The sequence below is a fragment of the Leopardus geoffroyi genome, chromosome E3 (assembly GCF_018350155.1).
Source record: "Leopardus geoffroyi isolate Oge1 chromosome E3, O.geoffroyi_Oge1_pat1.0, whole genome shotgun sequence".
Classification (NCBI taxonomy): Eukaryota; Metazoa; Chordata; class Mammalia; order Carnivora; family Felidae; genus Leopardus; species Leopardus geoffroyi.
Window position 1 is genome coordinate 40,426,960 of NC_059340.1, and position 12,179 is coordinate 40,439,138.

Sequence of the window (12,179 nt, forward strand, 5' to 3'; positions counted from 1 at the left end):
GTTATGTGCTTGCTTCTGACACTCGTGTTTGTAATTCACGTGAAGATGCTGTTATGCCGGCGGTCGGTGGTTTGCCTCCCTGGAGGCACTTTACGTCCCCCCTGCTCGTCTGCACCGCCAGCCCGAGGGCCCGCATCCGGGGGTGCAGACCTGTTCTGAGGCCCCACATTCCCCCTTACTACAGCTTTAGAATAAGTCTTCGTTTCTAGGAAGGGACACGGCCCCACCTGGCCCTTTGCCCGTATGTACGAACGTTAGAGTATTGACGGCTGTGGTTTGGGCCGGAATAGGGTTCACTGGATTTCTGGACTTGTGACAAGTGTCAGGCTGTGGACATGCCCCCCCCCCCCCCCCCCCCCGTCTGGCATTAGGGTCTCTGCCGCTCTTTCTGCTGCTAAAACTCGTGTAGTGCCAGTGTCCGCGTGACCCTGTGACTGAGGCTCGCGGTCCCCAAGGAGACTGTCCCCTCAGATGGTTGTAAGCTTGGGCCCCCCCCCCAGGCCTCCTGCCCTTCTGACCACCTGGCTGCGACTTCCACGCATTCCCACTGACCCCTCATCTTCCGTAGGTCACCAGCATGGCTCCTAGAACTCAGAGAAGTGCCACCGTGATGATTTCGCAGTGTGATTATAACGGGCACAGCCAAGCAAATGGCCCAGAACGTGGGCTGTGCCCGCTGTGGCACACATGAGCCTGTGTTGAGGTGCTCTGGGGTCACTGCATCATCCTTGGCCCTGCGAGTGGACTCTTGCCACCGGGTGGGTCCTTCTGGTAGGACTGTCCCCCTCAAGTGACCGCGTTAGGGTAAATTCAGGTATGTCGAGGCTGCTGTGACCATGTGGGAAATTCCAAGGAAGGAGAGACTCCCTGCCCGACCCAGGGGAAGGCAGAGCGCCACGCAGCACTTGCCTGGGTGACGTCGGGTGTCACGGCTTCCTTCCCAGACGTCGGTTCTCCGGGAACGTCAGTCCCAGTCTACTTTGTTCTTGTCGTAAATGGCGTCTTTTTCAGATCACGTCAGTGCTCAGGAACGTAAAGGAGCACAGTGAGCTTTGTTTAGGGAACCTCCTTTTCCCCACGTGGGCTCGGTTTCCTTCGTGAACTTTCTGCGGTCTTGCTGCTTGGCCTTTTGTCCTGTGGGTCTCCCGTATTGAGGTGGGGGGAGGGGAGAGGGGCACTGCTCCTCGTCCTGAACCCCAGTGACCGGTTTGACAAACACCTGGGGGCCGAGGCCGAGCTACCTTCGGGGTTGAGTGAACACAGAAAGCCCTGCCCTTGTCGGATTTCTGTCCCGGTAGAGGGACGGAGTGACAAGATGGACATCCTGGGCAGCTCGGACTGAGGAAGCACTAAGGAAAATAAAGTGGGCAAGGAGCAAGCGGGAAGCCTTGTGGCCAGGGAGGTGATGTGAGCAAAAACTAAAGGTTCAGGGAGAGGGCCTTGCTGATCTCTGGGAGAGACCAGCGAGTGCCGAGGCCCTGGGGCAGAAGTGCGTGACGGGAGCCCAGTGTGGCTGAGCCTTGAGGGGAGGCGATTGGGGAGCGGTGGCAGGCGGGTCGGCGGACAGGGTGCGGGGGGACCCTGGGGGCCACTCGCAGCCGTGCGGAGGTGGGGGCGGGCAGGTCTCCACGGGATCTCGAGTGCGTGTGGGGCTGCAGGGGAGGCCAAGGGGTTCGCAGCGTGAGCCGAGCGGTGAGCACGCTGTTGTGGGGGGTCCAGCTGCGTCCACTGGGGCCGGGGGCGGGTCCAGGCCGAAGCGCGCCCTCGGGAGTCGCCAGCACCCGGGAGGCTGGGCGCGCTAGCGGGGCAGTGAGGTGGGGGCGTTGGGGCGCCGGCAGGTGGCAAGACACGCAGAAGCGTGGCCGAAAGTCACCCCCAGGGGAACCGGGCTTTGTCACACGCTTTACTCTGGTCTGGCCGACTCTACGTGAGTGTGTCGGCGGCTGCACTCCGGCCTTCCTTGTACAAGCCCGGTCTGCTTCCTGTAAATGATGGCAACACGGTGCGGGGGGCAGGGGGAGGTCTCTTCACTCGTGGGGAGCTCGAAGGAGGTGATTCTGCTGGGAGCCTGGTGCTCGCTCTGTGCACTTTTGCACACCACCGGCTCCCTTCGTAAACGGTTATGGGCTGTCCCTCCGTGGGTTTCAGCCACTTGGGGAGACGTCTTTCTTTGCAACATTTTCTCTTTCCTCTTTTCAAGAATTAAATCTCCATACCCAGTGTGGGGCTTGAACTCACACCCCACTGAGCCAGCCCGGCACCCTCCTTCCAGCATTTCCTGAAGGGGTCAGGGGTGCCCTCCTGCTCGCTGATCTCTTGCTGCGGCTCCCGCCTCCTGGGCTCCTAGGTGTCGCCTTTCTGAGCACGGATGCGAAGCTGGGAGCCTGTCCGAAGCGTGCGGTGCGGGGCACGGCGGTGTGGCTGGGGCCTGGCGTGGCTTCTCTCCTTCACCTCTTCCCTGACACGTAGGGGCTCTGAGGCGGCCCGTCCTCCTCCCATCGGGCACGAGCCCAGGGCCCCCGCGGCCCGGGGAGGAGTGCTGAAGTCTCTCCCTAGGGCCGTGCGCCCACTTTCCTGGCTGGGGTCTGTCTGCCCTGCTGTGGTGCTGCTCTCCAGCTAGGAAGGCACTGGGCTCTCAGTGGTGACCGGGCCTTACTAATCAGAACCTACCACACGTCTCTGTGTACGGGGTGAGGTTCACAGCAGTGACCCGAGTGTGTGTTTCAGGGCCTTTGAGGACATTCATCGTGGTGTAGCCCCCTGAACTTTTCATCATTAACGTGTCAGTGAAACCATAAAAGCAGAGGCTTCTCTTGGTCCATCTCCCCAGGATGCCGATCCTGGGCCGGGGCAGCAGGGAGGCCTGGGACGTGGTCTGGTATGGGGCCCACAGATCCAGACGGCGAGACACTCTGTGCCCATGTGCCGCCGGGGCTCTGTCTGCATCAAAGGTCAGCCCTTAGCAGAGGTGGGGGTCAAGCCCATCCGGGGTCCCACCGTGGCCAGGTGGGTGTGTGTAGGTGGGGAGAGGGGGGCGAGGAGGCAGGACACCACATCCTGTGTCTTCCTTCCCCGGCTGCCAGCTCAGACAGGTGTCATAATTATGTGTCACCTGGAACCCTGACTTTCTAAGAGTCCTCTGATGAAGCAGCAAATGGCTCCTGTCCACTGAGTGGGCGTGGCAGCCCCTGGGGACAAAGAACACTTTGTATGTACAGCGTAAGCAAGGGTACAACTGAGAAATCGCAAGGAAGATAAGTAACGTAGCAGTAAGGATTAGAGGTGTTAATTCTCGGCAAGAGCCAGACCGCGTCGATGCCATCGCCAAGGACGCGGAAGGAGCACGGCGCGCGACTGCTCGACGGAACCCGCCTGGGCTCAGAACGGCCCGCGCAGCGGCGTCCTCAGGCACAGACCACAACTCTGGCCACGGAACAAGTCGTCCTAAGTTTCCAGAAGCCAACGCATACAAAGTACATCCTCTGACCCCAGCGGAATTAGTTACCTGTGGCAGAACGAAGTGAGGAAAACTTCCCCTCGTTTAGAAGTGAAGTAACAGATCTCTAAGCATGTGGGTCAAAAGAAGCAAAAGCGGACACCAGCGTCTGTCAGACACAGACAAGCCCAGGGCCTCCTACACCTGCACAGAAAAGGCTTCTACCTCAGGACACTAGAGAAGAGCAAGAGAAGCACAAAGGAAGAAGAAGAAGACAGGAAATCAGCCGGACAGTAAACCCCAAACTCTCTGAAAAGATCATCAAGTTGACAGACCCACGGTGATACAACACCCAGGTTCCCGAATTCACGCGGGAGACGGGACCGGACCACCCACCCTGCAGAAATAAACGTCAAGGCCTCTCCAGGAATGCGAGTGAACGACACCGATGAATTCCTACGGACACAAATCATTTAAATGGACTGAGAAAAAACCAGAAAAACACCACAGACCTGTAATAAGAAACTGAATTAACACAGAAAGTCTAAAGTTCACACAAAGGAAGAGCCTGGTGACTTCACGGAGCCTTCGGTCAATAACACCCATCACTCACAAAGTCTTTCAGAAGACAGAGGGACGCTTCCCAGCTCCTTTGCGACGCAAGCCTGGGCCTGACAGAAGACTAGACGTCGGTGTCCCTGGTGAACCTAGGTGTTAACTTTGTAACACAGCATCAGCAACCCAAATACGACAGCACTTGCACCATCAGCTGCACATCTGAAAACCAACAGACGTCGCGGCCCATCCTAGGGGAACGAAGGACAAAATCCACGGGATCAACTCAACGGGCGCAGCGAAACAAGGAACGAAACCCGGCACGTTCGTGGTGGGAAGTGTCCAACCGCGGGAAGGCAGCTTCCTTGGCCTCAGGATAAAAGACACCCGTGCGAAGTTTCCTCGTGGACCTCGTGCCGGCAGCCTTGAGTCGGACCCGGGCCACGCCGGACCACAGTGTCTGCGGGGCTGCGTCCTCCCAGAGGCGTCCTACTGCCGGAGGCGCCCACGTTCCTCGGCTCCTGGCCTCCTCCCTGTCTACTCCCCACCCGTGGTTGGGGTCCTCTCACTGCCTACGCCCGCCCTTCCTGATCCCCCGCTTCCACCGTCAAGGACCCCTGCGGTGACACTGGGTCCATCTGGAAAACCCAGGTTAGTCTCACTATCCAGGCTGATCAGCACCTCCACTCCCTTTGCCCGTGTAACCCGACACAGTCCGGATTCCGGCGGAAGGACAGGGTATCTTCGAGAGCATCATTCCGCCTGTCAGAGCATCAGAAGTCATGGTGACGGGCCGAATGCTCACCTCCAACACCAGGAGCAGGTGAGGGAGGTGTGCTCTCGCCTCCGTACTCAACATCGTACTGGGCGTGCGGTGAGGCACAGAAAGGAACAGAAAAGGGGTAGGACACAGACTGGAGAGAACAAGCGAACACGTTCTTAGTCACGGCTGATAGGGTCCTACAGAATCTGGACACACGCACACACCTGGCCGGTGAGTTTGACGGTCCCGGACACAAGATCGGTAAGAGAGATACAGGATCCTTCTACCTGCTAATGACCACCTGGAAATGAAATTCAGACCACTTCATTCACAACAGCACCGAGACTAATAACATAAGTAGAAACTATTTTATCAAAAACACAAGGGGCACCTGGGTGGCTCAGTCGGTTAAGTGTCCAACTCTTGCTTTCGGCTCTGGTCGTGATCTCAAGGTTGTGAGTTCAAGCCCCACATCAGGCTGTGTGATGAGCAAGTATCCTGCTTGGGCTTCTCTGTCTCTCTCTGCTCACGCTCGTGCTCTGTCTGAAAATAATAAGCAAACGTTAAAGTTAAAAAAATAGTGTCAAGATTAGAAAAATTAAGGAAGAGGTAAGTAAATGGGAAGGTACTCCGTGTCTCTTGATTAGAAGAACTTTGTGATCTTGGGTTAGGCACACAAAAAGCATGAAACAAAAAAAACCTCAGTAAGTTGGACTTCACTAAACTTCCACGTTTCAAAGGACAAGGTTTTTTTTTTTAATTTTTTTTTTTAACGTTTTTTATTTATTTTTGAGATAGGGAGAGACAGAGTGTGAACGGGGGAGGGTCAGGGAGAGGGAGACACAGAATCTGAAACAGGCTCCAGGCTCTGAGCTGTCAGCACAGAGCCCGACGCGGGGCTTGAACTCACGGACCGCGAGATCGTGATCTGAGCCGAAGTCGGCTGCTTAACTGACTGAGCCACCCAGGCGCCCCAAGGTTTTTTTTTTTTTTTAATTGGTAAGCCACAGCCAAGGAAAAGTATCTGCAAGTATCGTGTCTGATAACCGACAATTAAAGTCTGACAACTCAGAAAACAATTTAAAAACGTACAAGACTCAGATCAACACCCCGCCCGCGAAGACGAGGACCACTGTGCACATGAGAAGGTGCTCGGCCCTAACTGTCCACGACACGGAGGGTCGCGGGATGGGAGCAGCTGACCTGCAGACAGCACACCCCGCGTGCGGGTGAGGACGAGACCCAGCTGGAACGCTCCCACTTCTCACAATGTTACGCTTTTGAGAATGGTTCTTTAAAAAGTCAGACATAAGGGGTGCCTGGCTGTCAGGAGAGCACGAGAGTTGATCTTGGGGTGGTGAGTTTGAGCCCCACGTCGGGCATAGAGGCCACTTAAAAATAAACTCCTTAAAAAGTTATACATAAATATCCTGTGAAGCAGCAATTCCACTCCTGAGAACCTACTGGAAGGACGAGACACACGTCCACACCAAGACTTGTATCTGAGCGTTCATGCCAACGCCGTAGCAGCCCCCAAAACAGAAACAAAGCAAACGCCCATCAGCTGGCTAGTGGACCCACACGTGGTGCAGATCCCTAGGGCGACAGCCATTCAGCCAACAAGGCACGAAGGACTCACACGCTGCTGTGTGGGGGACGCACAAGACCACAGAGCGCACACAGGGTCCTGTAGCGGCGGGGGGGGGGGGGGGGGGCACGCCGTCCAAACCGCAAGGCTGTGCACTTTCTACACATCACAAGCTGTTGGCGCGGAAGAGAGCCATCGGTGAAGGTGTCGCGCCAGCTAACGCTCACTGTGCCACCCCACAAGCGACAGGCGCGTCCGGCCCCGACTGATGGGAGACGGAACCCAAGGGAAAAAAAGGGATCAGATAATATCAAGAAGCAACAACCACCTAGGAGAAAACCTACACACGACCAGAGATCCCAGGAGCACCGAGAGCACCGCGTGCGGGGGCGGGAAGACAGCATGGTGAGAACACCCGTCCGCCACAAACCTGAGCACGACCCTCACCCCGACAGGCTCCGGTTTCGGCTTACACACCCAGCAAGCTGCTCCTGCGACATGTGAGGAACCAAAAGGGGCCACGTGCAGGTGGCTGGACGGCTCCAGCGGGGATCTGCTCCACAAGCCACGGACACTTCCCCACACCCTCTGGCCTCGGGGGCAGCCCCCCATGGCCAGGGGCCCCGACATCGTGTCCACACGCACATCCAGGGTGCACTCTGGTCCCTGTGGCACATGGGATGTGACCACACGAGGGTCTGCACGGTCAGGACTCTGGGTTTGCTGTCCCTCAGGCTGGCACCCGAGGAACCCAGCTCAGTGACCCTGCAGGGTTTAGGGACAGCAGGCAGGATGCCACGGCCCACATGTGCCCGATGGGGGACTTGTATCCGGAGAAGAAGTTTTTAAACACACCCATCAGACTATCCGACAATCGAACAAAATCACAAAATGGGACATTCCCCCAGCGACAAGCCCGAGGTGCTGGTGCGTCACCAACATTTGAGAAACAAACGACAGCCGACGTTCACTCCCCTTTGGGGCCGGGGACGGCCGGGGCGGGGGTGCGGTGTGCGACTCCACAGCCCAGAGCAATCCAAGTGTCGCGCCCCGAGGTCTGAGCTGGACGCCAGGACCGCTCAGCCTCCACGACAGAAGCAGCCAAAGCCAGTGCGCGAACCCCGTACACAGAAGCTTGGAAGCGAAGGACGCCGCGCGCCTCGGGCAGACCCTCGGGCGGTCAACCGTGCATGGCAGACGCATCAAGGGACCCGGCAGCCAGGACAGGCCGCTCTGGGAGGCCTGGGGCGCCGGGGACAGGCTGGCGTTGCAGCGACCCCCAGCCCCCCGAGTTCTCCAGCGCCCCACCCGGGATCTATAGACAGCACGGTCCCCTCCCCATGCTCACCCTCCCTTCCTGACGAGGGTCCTCGGCCACGAACGTGCTGAGTCTGCACTTTGCGCTGTGTCAGTGCGTGTTTACCGTGTAAATTTCTGGGCGTGGACTTTCTCCCGGCAGATCTATAATTTCTCAGAACGACCTGGAAATCAATCAAAGCTCAATAAAGGGAGAGATAAAGCTGCCCTCACCCTCAGGCATGAGCAGCTCAGGCAGAGCAGGGGCGAGGCAGGGTGGGGGGCTGGGGAGGGGCGCCGCAGCTGCCCACTGTCCCCTCCACGGGGCTGTGAAGCAACCGCCTCCCTCCGCGTCGCCTCGCGGTGGGGGCGTCACGTTGGAGTCTGAATGTCCGCAAGCCCTGCCTCCAGCCCCGCCTGCGCAGCCAGAGGAGGGCCCCGTGGGCAGAGGCCGGGAGGCGGGGCTGGAGGGCCGACTGCACCCCGCCAGCCCCAGGGAAGAGGGGTTCTGGGCAGAGCAGAGGCCGGTGGATGAAGGCGCAGCAGGGCTCCCCTCGCTCGAGCAACCAGCACCTTGCTGCCCCCCTACTTCCTGGCCTGACCCAGGGCTGCCTGCAGGCCAGGCGCTGGGCCGCCATCCTGTGCGGAGCGGGGTGGCCATGCCTCCCCCCCGCCCCCCCCACCCCCCCGCCCCAACAGCTCTGGGGACAGCAGGAGTCCCAAAGCACGTGGAGGCTGGTCTTGCGGCGCAAGACCTGGCCCCCAAGGCTGGGCCTCCCTCCGCTCTTCCCGGGAGGGCAGTGCTAGGAAAGCAAACACGAGGTGGCCGGGAGCCCGGCTGCTGTTCCTAGAAGAGGCTGGGGGAGGAGGAGCGGCCAGACACCAGCTGACCCTGAGGTCGCAGAAGCCCCGGGGAGTCCTAATGAGGACCCCACCCAGGCTGTTAGGAAACGGGCAGGGGGAGGGAAGGTGTGGCCAGCATGCCAGACCCAGCTCCTACTTAACTCCCACGTGGCCATCTGCTGAGCGGGGAGGTCCCCCACAGTGGCCCGAGGGGCCCCCACCTGGGCTCCGGGGGCTGGCCAAGCAGCGGGGCCTCCTCTCCCAGCTTCCCCAAAGCTGTCCCGACCACAGGCTGCTGCAGGGGAGACCCCTGCCCCCACACGCTTGCTGCCCCAGCTCTGCCCAGCTCAGCCCTGCAGGGCGGAGGTGGGGGGACACGCCCATCCCCCAGAGCTGCACCACCGCCCACCTCGATCCCCAAAGGTGGCTTCGGGGTGAACGCGGCACCCCCCGACTCTCCCCTGTGCTATCTGCACCCGGGGCACTCGGGGCCGATGCTGGCAGCCGGGCATGAGGGGGTTAATGGAACCCGGGTCAGCAGGGCTGGGCTGGCCTGCGGCAGGGTGCTGGCTGCCCCAGCAGTGGGGAAGTCAGAGGGCAGGAGCAGCCGGCCCCAGCAGACGCACCCCTGCTCACTGCCCACCTGTGGTCTGCTCTGCACGCGGGATGGCCCTGAAGAGAGGTGAGGCGCCCCCAAGTGCCCCGGTCCCTCGCTCTGGGGGCAGCCGCCCGGCCAGGGGCGGGCCTTTCTGGGTGGGCCGATGGGGGAAGTGTCCCTGCTGGGGTCCCAGAACGCCTCAGTTCCCTCTGTCCACCTCCACTCTGGTCCCAGGGCCCAGGACAGTGGTGCAGGGGAAGGGTGGGAGTCCCCTCTCAACCCCCAGAGACCCTCCCCTGGGGACTGCTGCCCTTCCAGCCCCGTGGGGCCTGGTCCCGTCCACAGGGGATGGGGCATGCTCTGACCTCACGCTGAGTCCCTGAGCCCTTCCAAGGGCCGGGACAGGCCCAGTTCTGTGGACAGCCCAGCGTTCAATGCAGGTTTTGGGGTGGCACTGCTGTGAGGCCCAGCGCCCTTTGTCCTAACACACCCCTGGCCCCTGGCGAGGGGATGGCGTTCTGTCCACCCTGCTTCTGTCCCCATGCCGGCAGCGGGCTGCATATGCCAGGGAACACCCGTGTGAGGGCCCTCCAATCTGGGGGCAACGGCCGGCGCTCGAGGGCAGCGAGCACACATGACCCGGGCCTGTGCCAGAAAGCCCTCCCGCATTCCCCCTGGGCCCACCTGGCAGCCTGGCCGGTGCCCGTGTTCGGGACGCAGACGGCCGCCCAGCTCTACGGGCAGGTTTCCTCTGGGAAGGGGCATCGCTGCCCTGCCGGGTGGAGAGGACAGTTGGTCTGGAGCCGGACGACAGCTGTCCTGTCTGGCGCCGCTTCTAGTCCCGGCGGGGTGAGTACGACTCGGCTCCCACCTTTCTGCCGCCTGACTGGCAGCGCCTGTCTTCACGGTCACGTGCTGTGGTCTCGGTGCCGAGTTCCATACCGAGCTGCGGGCGCAGGCCAAGGCCTGGAACGTCCCGGGTCTCGCTCGCCCCGGGACTCACGTCCTCCGGGTCCTCTCCTTGCAGGAGGCCCGGCCCTGGCCGTGCTCCTGGTCTCCTGGGCAGCGCTGGGCCCCTGCGGCCTGGAGGGAGCGGAGCCCGGGGCTCTGGGGAAGGCTGAGAGCCCGCCATGCCCAGCCGTCTGCACCTGCGGCCACGAGGACTATTCGGACGAGCTCAGCGTCTTCTGCAGCTCCAGGAACCTCACGCGGCTGCCCGACGGCATCCCGGACGGCGCCAGGGCCCTGTGGCTGGACGGCAACAACTTCTCCTCCATCCCCGCGGCGGCCTTCCAGAACCTCTCCGGTCTGGGCTTCCTCAACCTACAGGGCAGCGGGCTGGCCAGCCTGGAGCCGCGGGCACTGCTCGGCCTGCACAACCTCCACCACCTGCACCTGGAGCGGAACCAGCTGCGGGGGCTGGCGGCCCACACGTTCCTGCACACCCCGGGCCTCGCCTCGCTCGGCCTCAGCAACAACCTGCTGGGCAGGGTGGACGAGGGCCTCTTCCGGGGGCTGTCCGGCCTCTGGGACCTCAACCTCGGCTGGAACAGCCTGGCCGTGCTCCCGGACGCCGCCTTCCAGGGCCTGGCCGGCCTCCGCGAGCTGGTGCTGGCGGGCAACAAGCTGGCCTACCTGCAGCCCGTGCTCTTCTGTGGCCTCGGCGAGCTGCGGGAGTTGGACCTGAGTAGGAACGCCCTGCGCAGCGTCAAGGCCAACGTCTTCGTCAAACTGCCCAAGCTCCAGAAGCTCTACCTGGACCACAACCTCATCGCCGCCGTGGCCCCCGGCGCCTTCCTGGGCCTGAGGGCGCTGCGCTGGCTGGACCTGTCGCACAACCGGCTGGGCGGCCTCCTGGAGGACACCTTCCCCGGCCTGCTGGGCCTGCACGTCCTGCGCCTCTCGCACAACGCCATCGCGGGCTTGCGGCCCCGCACCTTCAAGGACCTGCACTTCCTGGAGGAGCTGCGGCTGGACCACAACCGCATCCGGCAGCTGCACGGCCAGGCCTTCGAGGGCCTGGGCCAGCTGGAGGTGCTCACGCTCAACGACAACCAGATCCAGGAGATCGAGGCGGGCGCCTTCCTCGGCCTCCTGAGCGTGGCGGTCATGAACCTGTCCGGGAACTGCCTGCGGGCGCTCCCGGAGCAGGCGTTCCAGGGCCTGGGGCGGCTGCACAGCCTCCACCTGGAGCGCAGCTGCCTGGGCCGCATCCGCCCGCACGCCTTCGCCGGCCTCTCGGGGCTGCGCCGGCTCTTCCTCCGGGACAACGGCATCGTGGCCGTGGAGGACCAGGGCCTGCAGGGGCTCGCGGAGCTCCTGGAGCTGGACCTCACCGCCAACCGGCTCGCACACCTGCCCGGCCAGCTCTTCCAGGGGCTCGGCAAGCTGGAGTACCTGCTCCTCGCCGGCAACCGGCTGGTGGCGCTGTCCGCGGACGCCCTGAGGCCCCTGCAGCGCGTCTTCTGGCTGGACGTGTCGCACAACCGCCTGGAGGCCTTGCCCGAGGACGTGCTGGCGCCGCTGGGGCAGCTGCGCTACCTGAACCTCAGGAACAACTCCCTGCGGACCTTCGTGCCGCGGGCCCCCGGCCTGGAGCGCCTGTGGCTTGAGGGCAACCCCTGGGACTGCGGCTGCCGCCTCCGGGCCCTCAGGGCCCTGGCCCTGCAGCAGCCCGACGTGGTCCCCCGCTTCGTGCGGGCAGCGCCGGACGGCGACGACGGCCAGCCGCCTGCGTACGCCTACAACAACATCACCTGCACTGGCCCCGCAGCCGTCGCCGGCCTCGACCTGCGGGACGTGGCCGAGGCCCACTTTGCTCACTGCTGACCGTGGGCTCGCCGGCCCAGAGCCCGGCGGGGACACGATGTCCGCCTCGGGGGCCAGGCATCACCTGCTCGCTTGCCGGGGTCCTGTCCCTGGGAGGACCTGGGGCAGGCGGGGGGTTCTGCTGGTGGGGGCACCGCCATCACATAGCACCCCCCCCCCCAGTCGGTAATTAAAAGCAATCTAACAAACGCGTGTGACCACAGGGGTGTAGCCTGGGGGGGGGGGGTTGGGAAGAAGGGTTCCGTCCCAGGTCCCCGTCCTGTGTCCCCCC

The 12,179-nt window shown here is 62.2% G+C and overlaps 1 protein-coding gene and 1 long non-coding RNA gene across 3 annotated transcripts in view; one reads left to right on the forward strand and one right to left on the reverse strand.

The window, feature by feature from the left end:
* The window catches only part of IGFALS (insulin like growth factor binding protein acid labile subunit), a 28,100-nt gene extending 15,998 nt beyond the window's left edge, over positions 1 to 12,102 (forward strand). The window contains exons 3-4 of one of the 2 annotated variants that reach the window (XM_045462383.1): positions 2,728 to 2,951; positions 10,107 to 12,102. In XM_045462383.1, the coding sequence (XP_045318339.1) occupies positions 2,921 to 2,951; positions 10,107 to 11,908 (1,833 nt within the window). In that variant the 5' untranslated portion in view covers positions 2,728 to 2,920 and the 3' untranslated portion in view covers positions 11,909 to 12,102. Of the gene's footprint in view, positions 1 to 2,727; positions 2,952 to 7,932; positions 9,164 to 10,106 lie in introns of those variants that run through there. The other variant, XM_045462382.1, reaches the window with a different exon arrangement.
* LOC123589797 lies at positions 3,890 to 5,584 on the reverse strand. Its single transcript, XR_006708462.1, has 2 exons — positions 5,146 to 5,584; positions 3,890 to 5,055 (listed from the first exon to the last, which is right to left on the reverse strand). It is a non-coding gene; the product is annotated as an uncharacterized LOC123589797 (long non-coding RNA).
* Positions 12,103 to 12,179: the final 77 nt, after the last annotated feature.